Raw genomic sequence first — 21,495 nt, 5'->3', positions numbered from 1 at the left:
TACAGTTTCGCTGTTCATTTTGCGTTTCTGACAACATAAGTATCACTTAGCGACACGCAGCAGCAGGATTCCTTCCATTTCAATTTGCACTAAATGATTTATCTGCCTTATGTTTGTCCGAAAATGTTAAGTTGTAAAATGGAACACTATTAAACTAAAGTCAAATTGTTGCCTGTTTGTTCCTGCGTGTCTGTTCTGAGTTCACTCACTTCAACAAAAACACCACGGTGGGCACAGGTGTACTTAATTTAAATGGTTGTTACCACACAGCTTTAATTCCATAAAACACACATGTTCAATACATGTAGAACATTTTAACTCAGACATTTAACAGTGAAGACGGCAAAATCAAAACCCCTGAGTTCTTTTCTTGGACATAATTTCTGCAGAGCGGCAGGAGTTCATTAAAAAGAAAATTAGCCTCCTGACTTTATCTTCATTTTCTTTATATTTGTTCTCAATCATGACCAAAAATAAGCTACAAGAACATGTTAAAATTCCCATTTTCATCAGAGTGTGTTGTTGGAAGTACAAAAGTCTACTCACATGGTGCAAAAATACTTAAAATTGCTATTTTCCTCCCTTAAAAAATCCTTTTATAGTAATTCCAAACAATGATTCAAATGTTTGGAGTGTTTTCAAACTATAGATAGAATAGAAGTTGATTCCAACACATTTTTAGTGGAATGAAAATACAATTAAAACATTAAATCTAGAAATACTTTGTGATTTGTCTAGTTAGTAAGATCTTCACCACCTGGTACTTCAAAAGTATTTAGTGCAATCAAAGGAGGTTACTTTGTTCGATAAGTGCATGAGGCCAGTGTAAACGTGGAAGTATTCTTCACTACAGTCTGATCTGCAGACGGGAATACCAAAAATATAGATCTTAATAAAGCCTGGCAAGAATACATTCTTTAAATCTTCAAGATAAGTTTAGCTCACTTTGAAAAACTGCTTTTTTTTGGCTGTTTTCTTAAGAAAACTGCTTCTGTCAGGAATGTGTTTAAGATTTCATTTCCCTGATCAGAGTATAGCTCAGCTCCCTGACGTCTAGCTCACTGAAACTGAAAGGAGCAGCAGGTCTACAGGTCCTAAAAGTACTCATGTTGTAGTAAAATTCCTCTGTATTGCATTTTCTCGTGTTCTTGCGTGTTTATATTTATGGAAAAAAAAGCACTTTTGGTGTCATCTTTCCTCTTCATGAAGCTCACAGATTCACCACACGCTCACCTCAGTGGCAATTTTGGCAATTTGGATGGCACGGCTGATTGTTGACTCGACATCTACAGCCACCGGAGGTGTCGCCGGGTCCCTGTGATAAAACCAATAAAAAGGAAGGTGTTTTCTAAGACTGCACAACACGATCTTTAAAAATATTAATAGACAAGTTACATGTGAAACGTTTAACTACACCAAAACAAAAAATTTGTTTTTACGTTTGGTCCCCATCGAGCTTGTTTGGTGACCCAACAGATTTCCGTCTTGCACATCAAACAGCAGATCCAATCACAACCATCCTTTTTCTGCACAATGATGGCACACCGTGGACAATTCATGGCCTCTCCATTCTGAAGCATGCTCTATAGTGGAAGAGAAGACAGTCGAGGGTAAATGTTGGAATTTTATAAATGAAAAAGAAAAAAAGTCTTTTTGCGATGAAATGCATTGAAAAGTGTCATATTCCAATTGACTGCAAAGTAATTGAGATGGTCAATGTTCAGGGACCAAAAAAGCGTCAACTTGCATGTCTAAAAACCATAATTTCTTAATGATAGGTTAAAAATAGAAAAGAAAAATCCAACAATACTGTACTGTGATATGAATTAGAGGGCCTATATCAAGTTAAATCAAACTTTTGAGCTTTTAAGTGTACTATAATTTTCATTCCTCCCTAAAACAACCCCAAAGTGGTCATTTGATTCGTTTATGGATTTTTGAGTATTCCTCTAAAACCTGCGTCTGAACACCAGCCCCTCCCAGTCCATGGAAACCAGGGGGTTCTCACATTGTGACGTAACACACACACCCCCTTTCTCCACGGAGATAACTGTGAATTGCTAAAAACGTTTCACTTTTTATGCACAATATGCACATCAATCTTTGCAAAATTTTGGATGATGTATGTTTCGTGGACGAAAAGCAGACACCCTGCCGAGGTCAGTTCTAGGTTGACGCCATGAAATGGGCGGCGCCCACAATCAGTGAGAGCCGATGCCTCAGAGATAGTCTTCTCACTTCCAGGTAGGAAAATGAACTATCAAAATAACAATTAATTCATAAAAAAAATTGTTCTTTAGTGTGCCAAAATCATATATATAGATATAGTTTACTCTGAAATCCTTAAGAAAAGCACGATATAGACTATTAAAGATTTCTAGGAATGGCGAAACATTGTACAGTTTGACCCAAAACCTGAACCCAGAATGTGAAGATAACAGTGAGGCAGCTGCATTTGACATTTAAGTCCCCTGATCATGTCTGCACATCAGTTTCATGCAGGATTTCCTCTGTAGAAGAGGAAGTTGACACTTTTGAATCTATTTCTAATCTAGCAACAACCTTCTATCAGCCTATGAGCTGTTTGAGTGGACTAAAGCCAGCAGTAATAAATTCTATTGAATTCAATTTTATTTATATAGCCCTATATTACAACAACAGTCGTGTCAATGAGCTGTGTACCTGTAATTGCATAAAAAACATGAAATCATCAAGAACATGAAGTCAAAGAATTCAATCGGTATTGGCTAAACTAAATAGACAAAAACTGGGCATTCCTGCCCTTAGACCCTCCTTCTCGGTAAGCAAAGACTCCTAAGAGAACAGATTCCAGGGAAAAAGGGAAAAAAAAAAAAAGAGACCTTAGGGATGTCAGCATGAAGGAAGGATCCTGCCCAGGATCGACAGGCAATGTACCAGAGGAATTAGCTTATCTAACTCTACAACTACATATGGCAGTAAAGATGCTTAACTCATTCTAGGATTTTTAAAATAAAGGGGAAGTTTGATATCAGTCTTTACTTGGCCAGATTGCCAGGATCTAAACTGAGCTTTTTCAGAAGAGGTTTAGAAACTGCATATTTAAAAGGCTGTGGCACATAACCTGTTTCTAGAGAGGTATTTATTATAGTTAATATGGATTTATTAATAAGAGGGAAGGTTTTTTAAAAATGCTTAGTGGGGATAGGGTCTATGCAAAAGTGGTGTGTAGACTCTACTAGATGGCCCACCTCCAGCATCTGCTTAGTTTGCTGAGCTGCTTTGTCGTTCTGTGCTCGGATGCGCAGGTCATCTTGGTAGTCCTTACAGTTCATGTCTTTGTGGATGGCCTGAAATAAAACAACACAAATCCCCAGTTACTATCATTTGGGCGTTACTTCATAGGCCACAACAGTTGCTTTAGTTGACGTTTGACCAAAGGCTACCCGGCAGAGAAGGCAGTTGACTTCCAAGCAGAGGTCGCAGTGAAACTCGTTGACTTCATCTTCGTAGATGCACCATCCTCTGCAGTTAGGGGTCTGGCAGTGAAAGCTGTGCTCCGATCGACTCTCTGCAATACTTAGACGCAACTCCAAAAAGCGCTGGTGCTCCTCTTCGGTGAGCAGCTGCAATCAAAAGCATACCAGAAATATATATATATATTAAAAAAAATCTTTCCGGAATAAAAGAGAGCCTTTTCCATTTTTATTTTTTTGGGGGGGCTGTAACAATTCATTTTAACGATTTGATTCATATCATTTGTGGTCGGCGATATGATTCCAAAAATTCAAATCATAATCGTTTTATTTCATTTTGAAACTGTTTTATAGTAATAAAGGTCAACTGGATTAACGACTTGATTAGACGTGTGTTAACACGCTACTGAAACACACCCGCTACATGCGTTTTTTGCATGTTTGCACAATGAAAACTGGTCGTACATGAATATACATGAAAAAGTGAGAAACGTTGTGGTCTTTACGTGAAATTTTTACAGATGTGTCACAAATGCACCACGTTAAAACCACATAAGGAGTACGAATAAACCACGCAAACAACACATAAAACCTGCACGAAATTTTATTTCTTCACTTTGACATTAGAGCAGTGGGCAGAAATCACATCGCGTCAGCACCTGCCGCGCAATGCTTTGGTTTAATTAGACGGCGCCGGACAACACCCAGCGAGAGACCTGAGCCCAGATGAGTCAAACAGGGGGAACGGGAGACCCCCACTCGGTGTGGAGGGGTTTACACACCCACCGGTTTATATATCCATCACAAAATAAACCCATCATGCATGAACCATGCATGATTATTGCACTTTTTATATCCAATTCATTCGTGATTTGTGCATCAATTATGTAATTTGAACGTGATATGTGCGCCATATATGCAATATAAAAGTTATACATCGTTGGTACAAACGTGAAAGGTTTGCTAGACATATGTGGAATGGTTGTGGAAAGCAACAATCACAGACAATTGGGAAAGATTTATGTAATAATTGCATATAAACTGCGTAATTCTCAACCGTCCAAGAATTTTGAACCGCTCAAAACTGAATTCACGTAAAGACCCGTCGGTCGAAACCTTCGACGGTCATCTGCGCAAATCGCCGAACGCAAGAAACACTTATTAATCACATATACCACACATATATCACAAAAGACAGAAATTTCATACACAAATTGTACATTGTGGCTGTGTGACCAATCCTTTAATAATGTAGTTTCACAATACAAAATGTTTTCACTTTTTCCTTAAATATATTTCCTGCTGTCTCAAAACATCACTGACCTCTTTGATCTCTCTGTCCAGTAGTTTGCTTTCACAGTCGTCTGGACACGACACTTCAGCATTGTTGCTGTTTCTTATTGTGCCTATTAAACACTCCCTAAAAAGAAGGCAAATATACTATATAAACACTGCAAGACATAAAGAATACACATCTTTTGCTGTCCTTTTTTGTACACAACTTCAAGAAAAAATAACTTTTACATTTCGAATAGCAGTACTTAAAGTACTTTATTAAAAGTTGTGACAATTGCATCTTTGGCTGGAATACTAAATCAATACTCTTCTTCTTTCTCTTTCGGCTTTTCCCATCAGGGGTCGCCACAGCGAAACAACCTCTCTGTCGAGGATGAGTCGCATGGTTAACTTGGCATGGTTTACGCCGGATGCCCTTCCTGACGCAACCCTCTCAATTTATCCGGGCTTGGGACCGGCACAGAAGCAGAGAAGGAAATTGGGAGCAGCCCGGATTCGAACCCAAACCAGCACGAGCTAAACTGGCTGGAATAATAAATCAATACTAAATCAATAAATAAGATCTGCACAGAAACTAGGCTTCACTTTCGAGTTCTAACCTGCAGAAAGTGTGCAGACACTCTCTGAGCACGACGCCCTCTCCTGGTTGCAGAGCGTTGAAGCAAATGGGACAATCTGCCACCGTAGCGTTGACGATAAGGTTCTGCTCATCTGTGGCCAACAAGTTCAAATAGTTTTGCTGCCGTTCTTCTTGTTGAGCCTTCATCACAAACCAGGACAGGTCCATGCACAACACAGAGATTCAAATAAAGAATCAGATGAACAAAACGATTAAAGAATAGAACAAAAGAAGAGTTGTAATTGAGGCGATGTGCTGTAACACTTCTATCTAGACACAATTGATGATTCACACGATATATTTAAGGCTGAAAAGGACCAAAAAACAAAATCCACATTTAAAAATCTTGTGTTCTTGAGTTCTGCAGCTAGGTTTTGCAGCATTTACCTCTTGGTACTGCAGAAGTGCCAGGTCTTCTAGTTGAAGTCGCTCAACTTCTTCTTGGTCTGGCTGGTAGAGGTCAGGCACCAGGTAATCGTCTGGCCTCTCGTCACCACACATCTCACAGCCGGGGCGGGTCGGCTTGTTCACGTAAGTGCACGTCTTACAAGACCAGCCCAGCTGCTCTCAACATTCACAAACATGCATGGTAGGTTACGTCACAACTGTGAGGCAATGACACGCATCTGACAGCTTTGAGGAGCGGTGAATGATTCACACGTCATTACTTGGAAGAGATACAACTTAATGTCAGGAATTCAATGGGGAAATGAGGCTCTGGACTGACCTGAGGTTTTGGAGGATTGGCTGGTTTAGCAGTTTTGTAGGTTTTAGGAGGAACAGAGGGGGGAAGAACTTTTTTCTCTGTGGCATTTCCACCAAATCCTCTGGAACAAAGCTCCATGGATGGGATTGATTCAACAATGCCTACAAGTAATCAACATTTGGTGATCTGTACAGATACTGTTCCACTAGTTCAACCATAGCAGGCATTGGTTGTATATGAGAACTGGACTGAGTGACTCGTCCTCCCTGGCGTTCCAAACAGAAAGTATCTGCTGGCTCCAAGAAGTCAAAATCCCATATACTTCTATTGTGAAATAAATAGCTATTACGCAGTTTTTCTACTTGTCAGAGTAACAATTCTTGCTCTGATAGCTTTTTTTGACATGTTCTTGATAATCCTAATTTTTTCATATTATTTTCTGTTATTTCAGATATCAGATGCCTCAATAGAAATAGGTGGTCTCTTGCTAAAGTATTGAAATGTTTGATTGACAGATTCTCCCATTCCCAGTTTCAAGTAGTAGAGACAAGCTCTCTCCTGATTGGCGAGACAGGCTGCCATACAAACGAAGACTCAGACCGACTTGGATAAATCACTGCTTACTGTGGATTTCTGGCTCCAACATGGCGGCGCCCCTACTGCAAAAGAAAAAGTTGACTGAATTGACCTCATTACATTGGAAATGGAAGTACGGCATTTTCTATGGGTGACGTCACACTCACTAAGTCCAGTTCTCTCATACAGTCGATGATAGCAGGTCACATATGTTTGTTGCTGAATTTAGGTTACGATTTTTAGAAACATTCACTCATTTTGCAACCTGGCAAATGTTAAACGCTACTGAAATGTGTGTGTAGTGGCATTAACTCTCTAGCAGCTGTTGCTCCTGGTCCAGGTTGTACTGATGGCGAGTCAGACGAGCCGAACTGGCAGAGCGGATGAAGAGAAAAGCTTGATCCCCGTTGCTGCGGATGCCGTGGCTGTACAGCGTGTCCCGGTCTTGGGCTAGCCGCTTGCCAATCACCCAACGCTGGAGTAAAGGGTGGAAGCCAAAATCCCGGTTGATCTATGATACAAGTACAGACACACACAAAATAAGAACATCAGGCTTAAATGTGTTTATATTCTGGATCAGAAGGCCTTGAAACCCAACTTGACTCATTATGACATAGGGTGTTACAATCAGAACTGAGAAAAGCAGGTTAATAAACAGAGAAAAAAAGTAAAGACCCACTCCCATCATCTTTTGACCTATTTTCAAAGTGTCCCCAGTGGTCTTTTAATTATGATTATGCTATTTATAGACAAAATCAAAAAGCTGTTGTTTTCTATGACATAGTTTCTGCAGAGCGGCACAAGTTCATTAGAAATTCCCCTCGCAGGACTGTTTAGTCTACCCCTATTCCCGTCATCCCTTTGTTTACACTCTCCCTTGCTAGCTTACAGCCCCTCACACCCCCAACCTAACATTACAAAAATGGCGAGCAACATTAAAGCTAAAGAGTTTTGAGCCAGATGTCAGCTCAGACGAGAGAAACAAAGACGTACAGGGATCTGGTCGTTTGCAGGTGGGCGCATCGAAATGCGCCACAAATACAATCTTTTTCAAACTTTTTGCATCCTCTACTGATTCACCACGAATTGCAAAAAAGAAATACTCAGAAATAATATTTTAAGCTTAATTTTCTTAAAAAATGTGCCAAGAACATGGTGAAAATCACCAATAACACTACTTTCATCAGAGTTTGTCTTTGAGTCTGGGTTACGTCCCCCACCCTGAGTGATGGAGACACACCACACTGGGATCAAACTGTTCTATTGCCCCTGGTTGGGGCAATAAGGAGAAAACACCACTTGCATACAAGTGATCAGCACCTTGTCCTTCAGCTGAGCTATCGTCATGGCAGAGGAGACCTCCAGGGTCACCGGGATGGAGCTCTCTGACTGAGCATCCTCCACTCCAACCCTCAACCTACACAACAGAAAAAGGTCAAAGGTCAAATTCCAATCAATCAACAATTAGGAAACCCAAGGATCAGGATCCCAGGATGGTGGATACCTGATGCGGTCCTGTGGATAAGCCTGGCTGCTGATGCTGACCGACACCGGGACAGACAGCTGGGCCAGCTTCCGGCTCAGCCGCACCGCTTCCTCGGAGTCCCCGCAGCTGAGGGCTTCGCTCAGGGAGGAGGCGAGCTCCTCCGCTGCAGGGACACACACGCACGCTCATGACTCCCCCGCACACACACACACGCACACGAATCCCGCATTTCCTGCTGGATCGTCTGATCGCCTCTTAATTTAGAAGCCGAGCAAAGGTCAAACCAAAATCTGACACCCCCGTCAGAGTGGAACAAACCAACAGCTGACAGTCCTTCACAAACACATTTGATGCTCCAAACTAAATCGAAACATTGGATTTGGAGCTCACCCTTCTTCAGGTCGCCTTTGCGTGTAGCTCTAGACGCCATAACTACACCTGAACCAAAGGTAGAATGGCGTGGACTTGATGATCGCGTAGCTGCGGGTCACTCCACGCACGACAGGCCAAAAATTCCAAAGAAACTTTTGCTTCAACAAATCCTCCTAATGAACCGACCTCACCATTCTGACTGACTGCCCCCCTCCCTCCAAAACGAAGCCTCCTCAGCTGACGGTCAACAGAAAGTGAAACCACTGAAGCCCAGGAAGAGATTTTTTTAAAAGCATATGATTGTTTTTTTTTTTTTTTATTCTTTTTAACTCCACCTCCTATTCTAACACGATCAAACCTTTCAGATGTTTATTAAAATCGTAAATAGTTCAAATTAACCGAATAAAAACAAATAAATAGAAGCGCTATTTGGCAAACTTTGTCTGCCAGTAAATAAAAAGAATGTGACAATTGCGCTCAGTGGTCAAAAGGTGGCAGTGTTTCGCAAAAAATTGGGCAAATTAGATTTACATGCTTAAAAATAACCAGGTTTTCATGACATTCTTTATGAAATTCAAAATGTTTTACAATTTTATTTATTTTAAGTAGTATTACAAGCTTTTTGTAAACTATTAGATAAATGAAAAATAATAGGGGGGGGGGGGGGGGGGGGGGGTTCAAAGTAAACTTCAAGATGCTCTTCATCTTGATGTAGGAAGATGCTGCAGAAAAATGGACCAATCAGAGGAGCTCCAGCAGGAGGAGCTGCAGACTTTGTTCAGCAGCTCCGCACAAAGTTGCAGAGCATCCCCGAGTCTCCGCCGACCCTCCCGCCTGCGTCCTTCTTTACTTGGCAGCTCTCTCCTCCTGCAGCATCGTCACCTTCAGCCCTGCGATTCTCCTGCACTTTGGAGCCTCTGCACCGACAAAGATGCTGGCTTGTACGGAGATAATCACCATGTGTCTCCAGTCAGCCAAACAGAAGCATCTTCTGGCTCAGCAACTGCAGCCTCAGCACCAGCAGCAGCAGCAGCAGCAGCAGCCGTCTCACAGCGCCGGACACGGGCTTGCTATTCTTCATGATGTAAGTGGATTTGCTTCCTAATGATCGACAAAAAAAGTGGAATTGTTGCAGATTCACGATGAATGCTGTTAACTAAAACAGATAACAGTGCTTGTCATGAAGGTCCCTCAATTCTTATTAACTTTAGTGTTTAAACTTTCAATCAGGTATGCAAAAAAAAAAAACAACCTTTATTTGACATTGCCTTTGTGTGATTGTGATCATTGCAGAAAGGACAAATATTTGCATGGTGCATCTGAATGAAAAAAAAAGCTCCTAGTCTGACAAGTGATGCTGGGGGTTCTTCTCTTACTCTTTCCTGTAAACACTTCTGATCTCTCAAAAGATTTTCAAATAGTCTCAATTAATCACAATAAATTCTTATTTTTCTTTTAAAAAATCTGTGTATACACAAGAAAAATAAAAAAATGCATTCAGACTAATGCTTTTCCTCTTTAATAGTGTTTTTGTCTCAGTGTCTTATGCCCGCACACACACACACCTGCCCCAAACCGTGCTAAACAAATGGCACCCGTTGCTAGATTAACTTGCAATGCTGCCATAGAAACCATCCATCTTGTTGAAGGTTAGCAGACCAGTGATGTTTCCAGAACTGAGCTGGCTGCACCTGACAGCTTTTGTCTATCGTCCATCAAGGATGCAAGGCACATAGACTGTAGTCCATGCAGGCAAGGGTGTTTTCCTATAGAATGTCAGGCCTTGAAAAGGATACACAGTTCAGCATCAATTTGATACACTTATCAGAAATGTTTCGATGGAGGACAAGGAAATTAGGAAGCTCGGTGTGCTTGATGAGTCGCTGCTCAAAACAATGTATCTGAAAAAATTTACAATCATGTTATTTTGGACGATGAGTCCTTTTTTTCTGAGAGACCTGTGCACTTTCATTCATTTGTTTATTTCTTTACTCATCCGTCCTCCCAATTATTTGTTTGTTTTTACAAATTTTAACTGAAAAACTGACTATAGCTGGAAAATTTGCAAAGAACTGGAGAAGGATATTTGCACAATTAATAAAGATTAAATATGAGTCCTTGTAATCGAATCATTGAGCCATGCCTCAAAAACATACATTTTCTGGCCATAGGTGCTGCAGATTCTTTAAATTGTTGGCTGTTTTCAATTTTTTGATTGATTATTTTGACCATTCTAAAGGATTGTTTTTAGGATTATCAAGGACATTACTCCTTTTTTTTTAAATTAAATGCAACATATTTTGTCTCTCACCGATGTTGCCCTCTTTCTGATACTCATTGTTTTCCGAAAGACAAACAAAAAGAGGAAACAACAGCTATTTACAATCAATAATTGAGGAATTTTCAGAAATCCCATTAAAATGCTTTTCTATTCTAAAAATAAATAAATAAATGAACCTGCAACGCTATGTGTCAGCAGAGCTTGTGGGAATCTGTCTTCATACCTGCCTCCGTGACATCAGACCACCAGCACTATGGGAAGCAGCTTTGACCTTTTCTGGGCCTGCTGTAAATGATGCATTATGGACTCCTAACACAGGAGAGTCCAAAGACAAACAGCAGCCAAGTTGCTCTCCCATTGCAGGAGTTGCAGGACAAACTGAAAAAATGTTCCTCTGTCACGTTGTTCTTATAAACAATAAAACCCCACATCTGCTTCAGTTTCACTTTCTTCTCCAGACAGGGATGCATAAATATAGAGGGAGGAAAGTGTTATGTAGAGGATTGAAACGACCTGTCCCTTGTTAAAAGTCGGCAGGAAATGCAGAAGCACAGACCTTCAGCTTGTTGACCTGCAGAGGGTGAAAGTGAGGCACAGATTGTGGAGTTAATAATAACCGTGAAGTGAGCTACGGCAAGAAGGTCAGTGGTGACGGCTGCCAAACAATGAAAACAAATGACAACAATCAATAGAAGAGAAACTTTCAGCCCAAAATGTTGTTAAACGTAGTTAAAAATGTTGGGTTTTGGCAAATTTTAAGTTTAATGCTAATTATCAAGTTTGTTGCCACTTTGCTAGCTAAAATCCCCTAAGGCTTGGATGTTTCCTTTTTTTGTGTGTGTTTGTAGTTTAGCTTCTTTGTGTGATAATAGTTAAAGTCCCACTCCAATCATCTTTTCATCTATTTTCAAAGTGTTTCCAGTGGTCTTTTAGTTATGATTATGTGGTTTTTAGCCAATATCAAAAACCTGTGTCGTTTTCTAGGACACACAGTAGTTTCTGTAGACCAACAGCAGTTCACCAGAAATTCCCCCTCTGACTAGTGGACGGGACTGCAACCCCCCCCCCTATCACCCATAATTTCACTATCTGTTTTCTACACTCCCACTAGCTTACAGCCCGTCAGACCCCCAATCTAGCATTACTGGTGTAACAAAAATGGTGACCAATATAGAAGCTCTCCAGCTGTACAGCCAGATACCAGTTTGGATGAGAAAAAGGAAGATGTACATGGATCTAGTCTCCTATGTCAGAAGTCAAAGCTCTGCCCCCCCCCGGTCACTGGTGGGCGCAATCTGCAGAGCATAAATGCACTCCCTCTCCGAGCAACCCCAGCATGCACTTCCTGAATGCCACACACCAGACTCTAATTCCCTCAATCAACCACAGTCTACTTAAGCACTGCACTGAGCCTCACTCAGTGCGAAGTATTGTTTGTGCCACACTGCCTTCATTACTGAGCGACATAGTTGGACCTGATCTTCTGTCAACCTGACCCTGTTTCTGATGCTGTTTGCCTGCCACCTGCCCCGACTCTTGCCTGGATCCTGACTACCCTGTCTCTTCTCTGATGCTTTTATACCTGTCATTAACCTCTGCCTGCCTGCCCCTGATTTAGCTTTGTGGACTTTTAGCTGAGCTAAGAAACCTGCTGCATTTGGAACCAGTTGTTTGCCTTTTCTTGTGACAGATGACATGTGGTTAAAATCTGAATGGAGCAGAGCAAGGAGCTTACGGCCCGCCCAGTGCATTTTCTGTCACATATGTTCTTTTTTCAAACTGCATTCTTTCTTCTGCTTCTGATTCACAACAATTTGAATAAAGAAATTCTCAGAAACAAAATTTTTTATGTTTTTAGCTGTTAAAAACAGTAAAAACACAATTTTTCACTACATTTGGTCTTTAAAGCTGAGTTTCAAAGGCAGGACATTCAAAGTGCTTCAAATCCATTAGAGGACAAACCAAAGCGGCAGAGCGGAACTTGGGTGTAGGTGGAGGAAATGGGGAGATTCAGACTGGAAGCAGGTGCACTGATGAGGAAACTGGAGGCTGACATATCAAACTGGTTGTAAAGCAGTGAGGAATATTTCATAGAAAGTAACACAGAAACAAGAGAAAAACTGTTTTCGAGATACACTCATTTTTATATAAACCCAAAACCAGATGCTTTTTTCTTGCAGAGTTACCCTGCAGAAGCAAACACTTTCTGTTTTTTGGGTTATGAACTATTATCTAGCTGTGACTCATCAGTATTGTCGCGGTTCTGTTGATTTCCACTGATGTGGGTCGTGGTAGTTTATGATCCTGACTTGCTTCACTCTGAACATTAGGAGTTACTGCCAAACCAATAGAGGTGCTAGATTGCAAAGTCATGGTAGATGGAGTCTCACAGAAGCTGGAAGCAGTTTTAACGCCGTTCATTGCATCCTAATTTATGGGCTGGACACGTTTTTTTGGTGATTATTCTCTGGTTTTGTAATTCAAGTGTTCATAGTGCGATCCAAATGTACACATTTGTATTTGCAATGAACAAAGCTGCAGTGTGCTCCACTCTTCAAGTCTTAACCAACCCCACTGTTCTCTACGAGCTAAGAGAATGATGCAGTTCTATGTTCAGGACTTAGAACATTAGTTCAGCTTTCACACTACCTGGAAGGACAGTATATCTGGAAAAACTCCGATTATAGTTATATACTTTTTTCTTCAAGCTTTCCCTTTTGTAACCTGCTCCCCGAATACAGTCACCAAAATCCAGATGTGAACCGCAGCGACAAGATGAGCTAAATGACTGCCATCGAGCAGACAACAAATGTGAACTTATGACTCACCAAGGTCTGAAAGATCTATTTAAAGCCAGGTTTTGTGTGCTGTGGTCATCACTGTGCTGAAAAGGAAAGTTGGCGGAATAAACAAGCGTAATGAGAAGTGCAGTGACCCCAGTAAGACAGAAGAGGGAAAGTATTTATAGTTGTAAGTCAATCAAAAGTCCCAGCTTGTTAGCTGTGTGGATTGTTACTGTCAAATATCAAATAAAATTGTGAAGCTCAAAAGGTATTTTGCTTTAAAGGGTCTATCATGTTATATCTTTCAGAGCAAACTATATCCATATAAATCATAATGCGTTACCTTCGGTACACTAAATAATTTTTTTAATGAAATATGAGTTGATTTCACAGTTCATTTTCCCTTCCCAGAAGTAAGACGACTCATCTCTGAGGCACCGCCTATTGCTCCTTGTGGGTGCCGCCCATTTCATGATGTCAACCTAAAGCCGGCCTCAGCAGCCTGTCTGTGTTTCTCCCACAAAAACGGTCATTCTCCAAACTTTTGCAAAGATGAATGTGCATATTGTGTATATAAAAGGAAACAAGTTTTCCTCGATCACTGCTAGCTCTGCTGAGAAAGTGTGTGTGTGTGTTAGCATGGGGGCGGTGCTGGCAGCACAGACTCTTCCTGGAAGGGGCTGTTGCTCACTTATCTACGTCACAATGTGAGAACCCGCTCGTTTTCATAGATTGGAAAGGGCTGGTGCTCAGAGCCCAGGGTTTTAAAGGAATACTCAGAAACGTGTGAATGGATCAAAATACCACTTTGGGGTTGTTTATACTGAGGAAATAGAATTATAATACACTGACAAGTTCAAAAAGTTCATTTTGCATGATATTGGCCCTTTCAATAAGTTAATTTCTGCTGTAAAGTTTTGACATTAGACTGTTGATCTGTTCCTGGCTTCAGTTACCTAAATGGGCTTCGATCCGGAAGTCCAAGTGTTGTCCTTGGATGGATTATTCAAAAAGAAAAGAAATATGTGCAACTTGAAATATTCACTTCTCTTAATTCTTTGCCAGATGATAAAACAGCAAAACTAAAACTAGAATTTATTCCACCAATTAAATATGCAAGACTAAAAGAACAGTTAAAGCTGTTAGTACTTTCTTAATGGTTTCATTTATTTAAAAAAAAAGCTCTTTTTTCCGGGGGGGTTTTCTGTAGGTTTCTTTTAATGTCAAACAATTCTAGCTGTCTTGATTTCTTGTTTATTCTTGATTTCTTGGAATTTTACATTCATTTTTTCTATAAATGTGTGCGACTCTATAGGACGTGACAGATAAGTATCTCCACTGAAAATGTTCAGAAGTTATGTTAAACAAAAATGACATTCCTCCTGCTTATTGCATAAACAAGATCGCAACACTCGCCTTCTTAGACTTTAGGTGATGGCATATTTCTTTGTAGCTACACATTATTACAAGTACAAGTTTACTTGATAACCAAAGTAGTTATAAATGGCTTTTTTTAGGAGTGTTGAGTGATGAGGATAATACTTCAACCAAAAACCAAAAAATCGTTTAGACTTTCACAAAAACACCATTGAAAGCATTTGCCACAGTAGAATTACAAACTATAACAGTTTAACAGGATATCTATTAGTTGTTGCCTTGGCAACAAGGCTGCTTTCTCTTGTTAGTGTACACAAAATAGAGAATAAAAAATCCAAATCTCAATTACATGCACTTTCACATGTAGCATGCAGGAACTAAAACAAGCTCTCCATCACATTCGTCACGCAGCTTTTAAAAGGACCAAACAAAAAAATGAAAGGGTCTGATGCAACAGTTGCATTAATAAAACATTTTTTCCCCAAAAAAACATGAGTGGTTTTTGTGTGTGAAGCACCTGCAGGATAATGGTTTTCTGACCTCTTTGCTGCTCTTGTTTTGCTTCTGAAAACCAAAACATGACTCACTTGCAGTTTAACTGCCATGCAAATGCATGTGTTCTTCTTTCATCATTGCCAACAAGATTAGTGCACTTAAGGCACAAAACCACCTATTCAAAATCTCTCATGACTGTAAATAATTAGCACCTACTTCCATGACACTAACAAAAGCGTAACGATTTTCCTTTTTTTTTACTTTTCAGATTTTCCGCAGAGCTGACAAAAACGGTGAGTAAACGGTTCTGCATCTTTTTCAGTGAAACCTTCATTATTACTTCTTCATATCCCTTCACTTGTTTAGTAAGCTTATAGATCTGTCTGTCAGTGAAGATCTGTTTCTTTAAGTTGCTCAATTCTTTTGTGTACCTCATCAAAATTCCACATTTTCATTGAAATAAAGACGCTTGCACATGACTTAGCGTGGATTGGAGATGAATGCAAGATGTGCTTTTGGCTAAATTTGTATCATAATTGCAAGCAAGCATTCATCCGCAGGGATGAATCATTTGTTCCCAGTCTAAATTTCCACGTGTACATCCGTTGAGCAGTTTTTACTTCTTCTGAGTTGTAAAGTGACAGATGAAACCGATATGGCTCAAACTCACTGCAGTGAGTTCACAAATGGGTTTTTTCTCCTTTAACAAGTGTTCTGTTTTTATGTGAAATAGTGAAATAATCATTTTATTGCAGAAAACCCTTTACTGACTGCGCAAATAGCCAGAAGTGATGTCGCATAGGAGCAGCTGTAGTAAGAGTGGTTCCTGAATGTTAATGGACAGGATCATTCCCACAAAGCCTTCATAATGCATTCCAAACACACACACGGGTGAAAAAAAGATGTAATTAATAAGGAAAATAAAAGATCAAATCCATTATCGTTAAGCAAAAAGATCAGTGTGCAGAGGGGAATCATTAAAATAGTTCCTGCTGCAGGCTTTCATTGTCAAACATATTCGACATTTAACTAACTGAAGCACAGCAAAGGTGTCAAAAAGTCTCATAACTCCTGGAAAGTATTAGCTTTTGTGAAAATACTTTTCTTAAAACGGTCTGCTCACTTGTCAGGCAGGGTGTGCTCAACAGAATAGAACAGGCAGCTGCAAAAAAATGAGATCAGGTAGAGTTTGAGATCTACTGGGGGAAAAAAGTTTCATCAGGGATGGCGTTTGGGTTGGAACTGAATGCAGGAGATTGGAGTTGATGGAAATAACCCACTTTAATGAAAGAATCAAAACAAGAACAAAAAAATTAGCATTGGGTGCTGCTCATTTCATGACATCAACCTAGAGTCGGCCTCAGCATGTCCGCGTTCCACCCACGGAAAAAATCAACATCCGAACTTTTCCAAAAATTAATGTGCATAAAAAACGAGAGTGTTTTAGCCGATCATCACTACCTCCCTGGAGAAAGTGGGTGTGTGTGTTAGACTGGGGGCAGCGCTGGTATTGCAGACTAGTCCTGGAAGGGGCTGTTCTCACTTATGTACGTCACAATGTGAGAACCCGCTCGTTTTCATGGATTGGGAGGGGCTGATGCTCAGAGCGCAAGTTTTTAGAGAAATTCTCAGAAATTCGTGAACGGATCAAAATACCGCTTTGGGGTTGTTGTTTTTTTGCAAGGCAATTACATTGAAATACACTTAAAAACAAAAAAAAGTTGATTTTGCATGATGTAGTCCTTTTAAATATGCTGAGAGTAAATGTATCAATCACACCCTATATTAGTTGTGTTCACATGTAGAACTTGTTTGTAACTCGTAAATAAAATAAAAAAAAAAAACAACAAAACAGACTAAAATGGTTAAATGTTTGCCACATTAGCATTTTCACAATAACACCCAACCGAGTATTTTGACAGAGGGCTGTGTATTTCTTAAAATCACTTTGACAACACAACCAGAACACAACCTCTTGTTTCATTAAAAAATATTAGGGCTTGTAAGTTTAGTATAGTTATAGTGCTTAAAATATGGTATGTGAAATGTCTGTAACCAATGCATTTACTTTTCTACACTACAAACAAAATGCTTTGAAAAATCTGATGGTAATTGTGTTTTCATGCAGCCTTAAAGTAATTTTTGGTGATATATATTTTTTCAATGTGTTGAAATAGAGGATAAATAGCTCATGTGGCACATTGATGTGTGAATTTGAAAAAATGAATATTGTTAAGCATATATGCTCCATCTGTACATCTGTGTTCGCCTTCTGATCCTCTTCACACAAGATTTGCCCACCATACAGGCTGTAGGAGTGCATCTGTCGCCAGTTCTCACTATGTGCACGTAAAAATTGACTTTTTAGGGCTTTTTTTTACTGTTTCAGTTTCAGTTTCTTTATTTCAAACACAAATGAAAAATCAAAACAGTGGTTTAAAAGACATAAGACAATTCAGTGTTCAGAAATTCAGAAAAGGATTGGGTTGAAGAGAAATCTTGTCTGATCCCACCCCTTTTTACAACACCTGATGATGCGCATATTTCAATTTACAGATATGTACAAAACATTCACGGTACAATTTTGCAGGCAACTGCAGAGTGACATCTTTTTTAACCGTTTCTGGCCTTATAAAGATCTATTAGTGACTTCTTGTAGGTTTATTGAATACGTGTAAACTTTTGCTTTGTTTTAAACCTTCATCCAATCCATTCCATAAAACCACACTACAATTTGATAAACACATTTTCTTCTTTTTTGTTGTGCGAATCCACTGCTATTGGAAATTCAGTTTTTTTCTTAGATTGTTATTCGCGTCTCTGTCTGTAAACATTTGCTGTAAGTTTATTGGAAGTAAGTTGTATCTGGCTTTATACATAATGAGAGCCGTCTTCACTTTCACTAGATCCCATAGTTTCAATGAACCCGACTTTAAAAATAGAGCATTTGTATGTGTCCCATGATCCACTCCATGAACAATTCGAATAGCTATTTTTTGTAAGATATGTTAACACTGTAGGTTTGTTTTATAAGTATTTGCCCAAACTTCTACGCTGTACTGTAAATATGGTAGTATTATGAATGAATATAGTAGTAAACGTGCTTTGTGAGTGAGTGTATGGTGCGTCTTTCCCAACACTTCATGCCTTTAGTAAGTTTAGCTCTGACCTGCTTTATTTGTGGTTTCCAGCTTATTTTGTCGTCCATAATTACTCCAAGGAACTTGATTTAAATGACTCTTTCCAGAACATGATCATCAATAGCAACTTTTATTTCTAAATTTGCAGGAATGTGGCGATTTCTGAAAATCATGAATTCAGAATTGACAAAGCCTTTTGGATAAGAGGTGAAACGTCTTCAACTTTAAAAACTAAGTCCAGATGACAACCTTTAAACCTACTACTAAAACTTTCTAACGTTTTCATCTGGGATGTTTAGAACCCAACCAGAGATTTAGGCAGAATCCCAATTCTTCCCCTACGGCTTCTCCTTATCCCTCCATTTAGTCCTCCGAACAGAGAGTTATGGAAAAATATTGTCTTCGAATTCAGGCGTTGCTCCCACTCTATGATGTCATCAATAGCGCATAGCTGCCAGGGCTCTGAAATACATAACATCAGTTTTATAACTTCAAAAAGGCCATGCTAAAACAAAAATCCATCATTTTCATTTAAGTGTAAACTTGTGTACATCAGAGGACACCCACGTAAAGAAAAGCACTTTTTGTCTGTGTTGCAGTGCGCCGAGGGTTCAGCATCCCTCTGCCGAAACGGTGCCCCTTTAAAAAAAAACATTTTCAGACAACCCTTCCTCTAAATGCCCCTACAATTGGAGGGGTAAGGAGAAGCCAGTGGGGTAGGGGAAGAATATGGCCTTAGACTTGCATTTAAGCATAGAGAGTTGAGACAAATAAAAATTCTGCATGGTTTACGATCAAAGATGATTTTGCCTTAAGAAAGATGGACTAAACAAGGTCAAGAGAATTTTTCATTTTGAGGAAAACCTTTTTTTTAATTACCAGTATTTGTATTATTATTTATATTTTATTCTGGATGAGAAATGGACTGATGGCAGCTTAGTTTAAATTCAGATGCATCCCACCTGTGTAGCATGGCATATTTTCCACTTTCTTGTCGCAGTGGTGAAGCAATGGGCTGAAAGAGGACTATTTGTTCTGTGAGCCGCCTTTGCAAAGCATTTTTCTGATGTGATTTTTACATACTTGACTTCGGAGCTCAGCTGTCAATAAATCAGTGCCCTCGGAGTATAAGCGCAAGTGATGAAAGCTCCGGAAAAGTAGATTTGTTGAACTTTAACCCGTCAGAAATAGCGGAGAATTGTTATAAAAAGCATTTTAGTCCAATCGCTTTCTATTCCTCACACACAGAATTGTACTTCCCGCTGCAGGCCATCCTGCAGCGGGAAGTACAATTCTGGAATAGAAACTTTGTTTCTATTGCAGATTATTTCATCAACTTTTCAAAAAACCTATTGAAGAAATAACTTTGTTTTTACCTTAACTTTTAAGGAACCGTCACTTTTCCTGACAACAGCTCCAGTCAGAATGAAAAATGATGTCGGCTCAAACCATTAGTAGTATAGTGACTGCTAAAGGAGCCCAAATCTGTAAGCTAAAGGCAGCGCATGAGTTAAAGTGAAGATGCAAAGCTAAAAGGTACTGGTGGAAAACACTGATACTAAGAATACCACCATCGGTAATAGCTTTAAGTACAGCGTCGTCCACAGGAGCTCACCATGAAGAAATCAAACCATCTCCTTTTGTAACACTGCTGCTACTGAGGCTGCGATGCATTTGTGGGGAATTTATAAACCACTTAGGAGAGTCTGTATTGGGACTAACCTTTGGAGAGAGATGAGTGCGGCCTACTTTGTGCCCTACTTTACAGGACCTCCTCACTTTTCTGATATGGTTCTTGTTTACTTTCATCGTTCCTGTTTGAATTTAACTCAAACACAGAAATTAGAAGCCACTTTTAAAAAAATGATCTAAAGGCCATACAGCCACTACGTATATTTTGCACATTTTTTATGTATGAAATATTGGTCTTTCGTGATACACGCGTGATATATGCAATTCGTAAGTGTTTCTTGCATTCGTCTCTTCGGATCTTTACGTAAATTTGGTTTTGAGCTGTTTATAATTTTTGGTCGGTTAAGAATTTCGAAGTTTACCCGTATTTTACGTTTTCTATATGACATTATTACGTAAATCTTAGCAATTTTTGTGAGATTCGTACACAGATTTGTGGCTTTCCACGACTATTCCACGCGTATGTCTAACAAACTTTTCACCCACCAATAATGTATAACTTTTACATTGCACATACATCACGTTAAAATTACGTAATTGACAAATCTATCACTACTGAATTGCATATTATCACGCACGGTTCATGTTCTACGTTGATTTACGTGATCTTTGCGTGGTTTATTACTTCTGCAGTGGTTTTAACATGGTATATTTGTGATATGTCTGAACATTTCACATAAAGACCACAATGTGTCTCACTTTTTCTACATATATTCACGTATGACCAATTTTAATCAGTGCAAACAAGATCGCAACAGTCGCCTACGTACGTTTTGCAATATGTGCAAAACGTACGTAGTGGCTGAGTAACACGGCCTCATTTTTGACATAGCTAAGTGTTTTTGAAATTCTTGCTGCTTTTGCTTTAGGCTTCAGCAGGATTTTAGCCTCATTCTTTGTTTTTTATCACAATGTATCACATGCAGAGAGTTTCCAGATTGTAGTTCAATTCAAAGATGAACATCTGTGAAGTAAACAGTACTTGTATCTGTATGTTTTTTAAATGCAACAGTATTTGCTCTGATTAAGATGGTACGATTCTGCCTTAAACGGCACATTTGAGAAAATGTTACAGAACAGTTGGTTTGCAGTCATCATAGTGACACAGAAATGATTGAGGCCGTGCATGCTGGGGTTTTCAGAATGGGAGATCTGCCAATAGAGCTTATGTGTCATTGGGAGACCCATGCATGATTCATTAATCCAAAGGCATCAGC

At 39.5% G+C, this 21,495-nt stretch overlaps 2 protein-coding genes across 2 annotated transcripts in view; one reads left to right on the top strand and one right to left on the bottom strand.

The window, feature by feature from the left end:
- Positions 1–240: 240 nt before the first annotated feature.
- Positions 241–8,774, bottom strand: LOC101166217 (ranBP-type and C3HC4-type zinc finger-containing protein 1). The gene is made up of 12 exons (XM_011474924.3): positions 8,529–8,774; positions 8,157–8,301; positions 7,973–8,069; positions 6,965–7,163; positions 6,098–6,237; positions 5,758–5,931; positions 5,351–5,511; positions 4,779–4,875; positions 3,426–3,605; positions 3,231–3,329; positions 1,440–1,583; positions 241–1,315 (listed from the first exon to the last, which is right to left on the bottom strand). The coding sequence occupies exons 1-12, from the start codon at positions 8,566–8,568 to the stop codon at positions 1,235–1,237; spliced, it is 1,557 nt and encodes a 518-aa protein (XP_011473226.1). The 5' UTR covers positions 8,569–8,774; the 3' UTR covers positions 241–1,234.
- Positions 8,775–9,281: 507 nt separating this feature from the next.
- The window catches only part of LOC101165972 (N-terminal EF-hand calcium-binding protein 1), a 44,105-nt gene continuing 31,891 nt past the window's right edge, over positions 9,282–21,495 (top strand). Inside the window, exons 1-2 of the mRNA XM_023954912.1 lie at positions 9,282–9,594; positions 15,715–15,739. Of these exons, the coding sequence (XP_023810680.1) occupies positions 9,442–9,594; positions 15,715–15,739 (178 nt within the window). The 5' untranslated portion in view covers positions 9,282–9,441. The remainder of the gene's footprint in view (positions 9,595–15,714; positions 15,740–21,495) is intronic.

Source organism: Oryzias latipes, chromosome 5 (assembly GCF_002234675.1).
Source record: "Oryzias latipes chromosome 5, ASM223467v1".
NCBI lineage: Eukaryota > Metazoa > Chordata > Actinopteri > Beloniformes > Adrianichthyidae > Oryzias > Oryzias latipes.
This window is presented reverse-complemented; position numbering and strand designations above follow the sequence as displayed.

What these genes read in the sequence shown, in the direction of transcription:
- LOC101166217 (XM_011474924.3), bottom strand. Translation starts at nt 8,568, where the DNA reads ATGGCGTCTAGAGCTACACGCAAAGGCGACCTGAAGAAGG. An exon ending in TGTCTGCACACTTTCTGCAG is followed by an intron (nt 4,876 to 5,350) that starts GTTAGAACTCGA and finishes CCTTCTTTTTAG; the next exon opens with GGAGTGTTTAATAGGCACAA. An exon ending in TGGACAGAGAGATCAAAGAG is followed by an intron (nt 3,606 to 4,778) that starts GTCAGTGATGTT and finishes TTTTGATTGCAG; the next exon opens with CTGCTCACCGAAGAGGAGCA.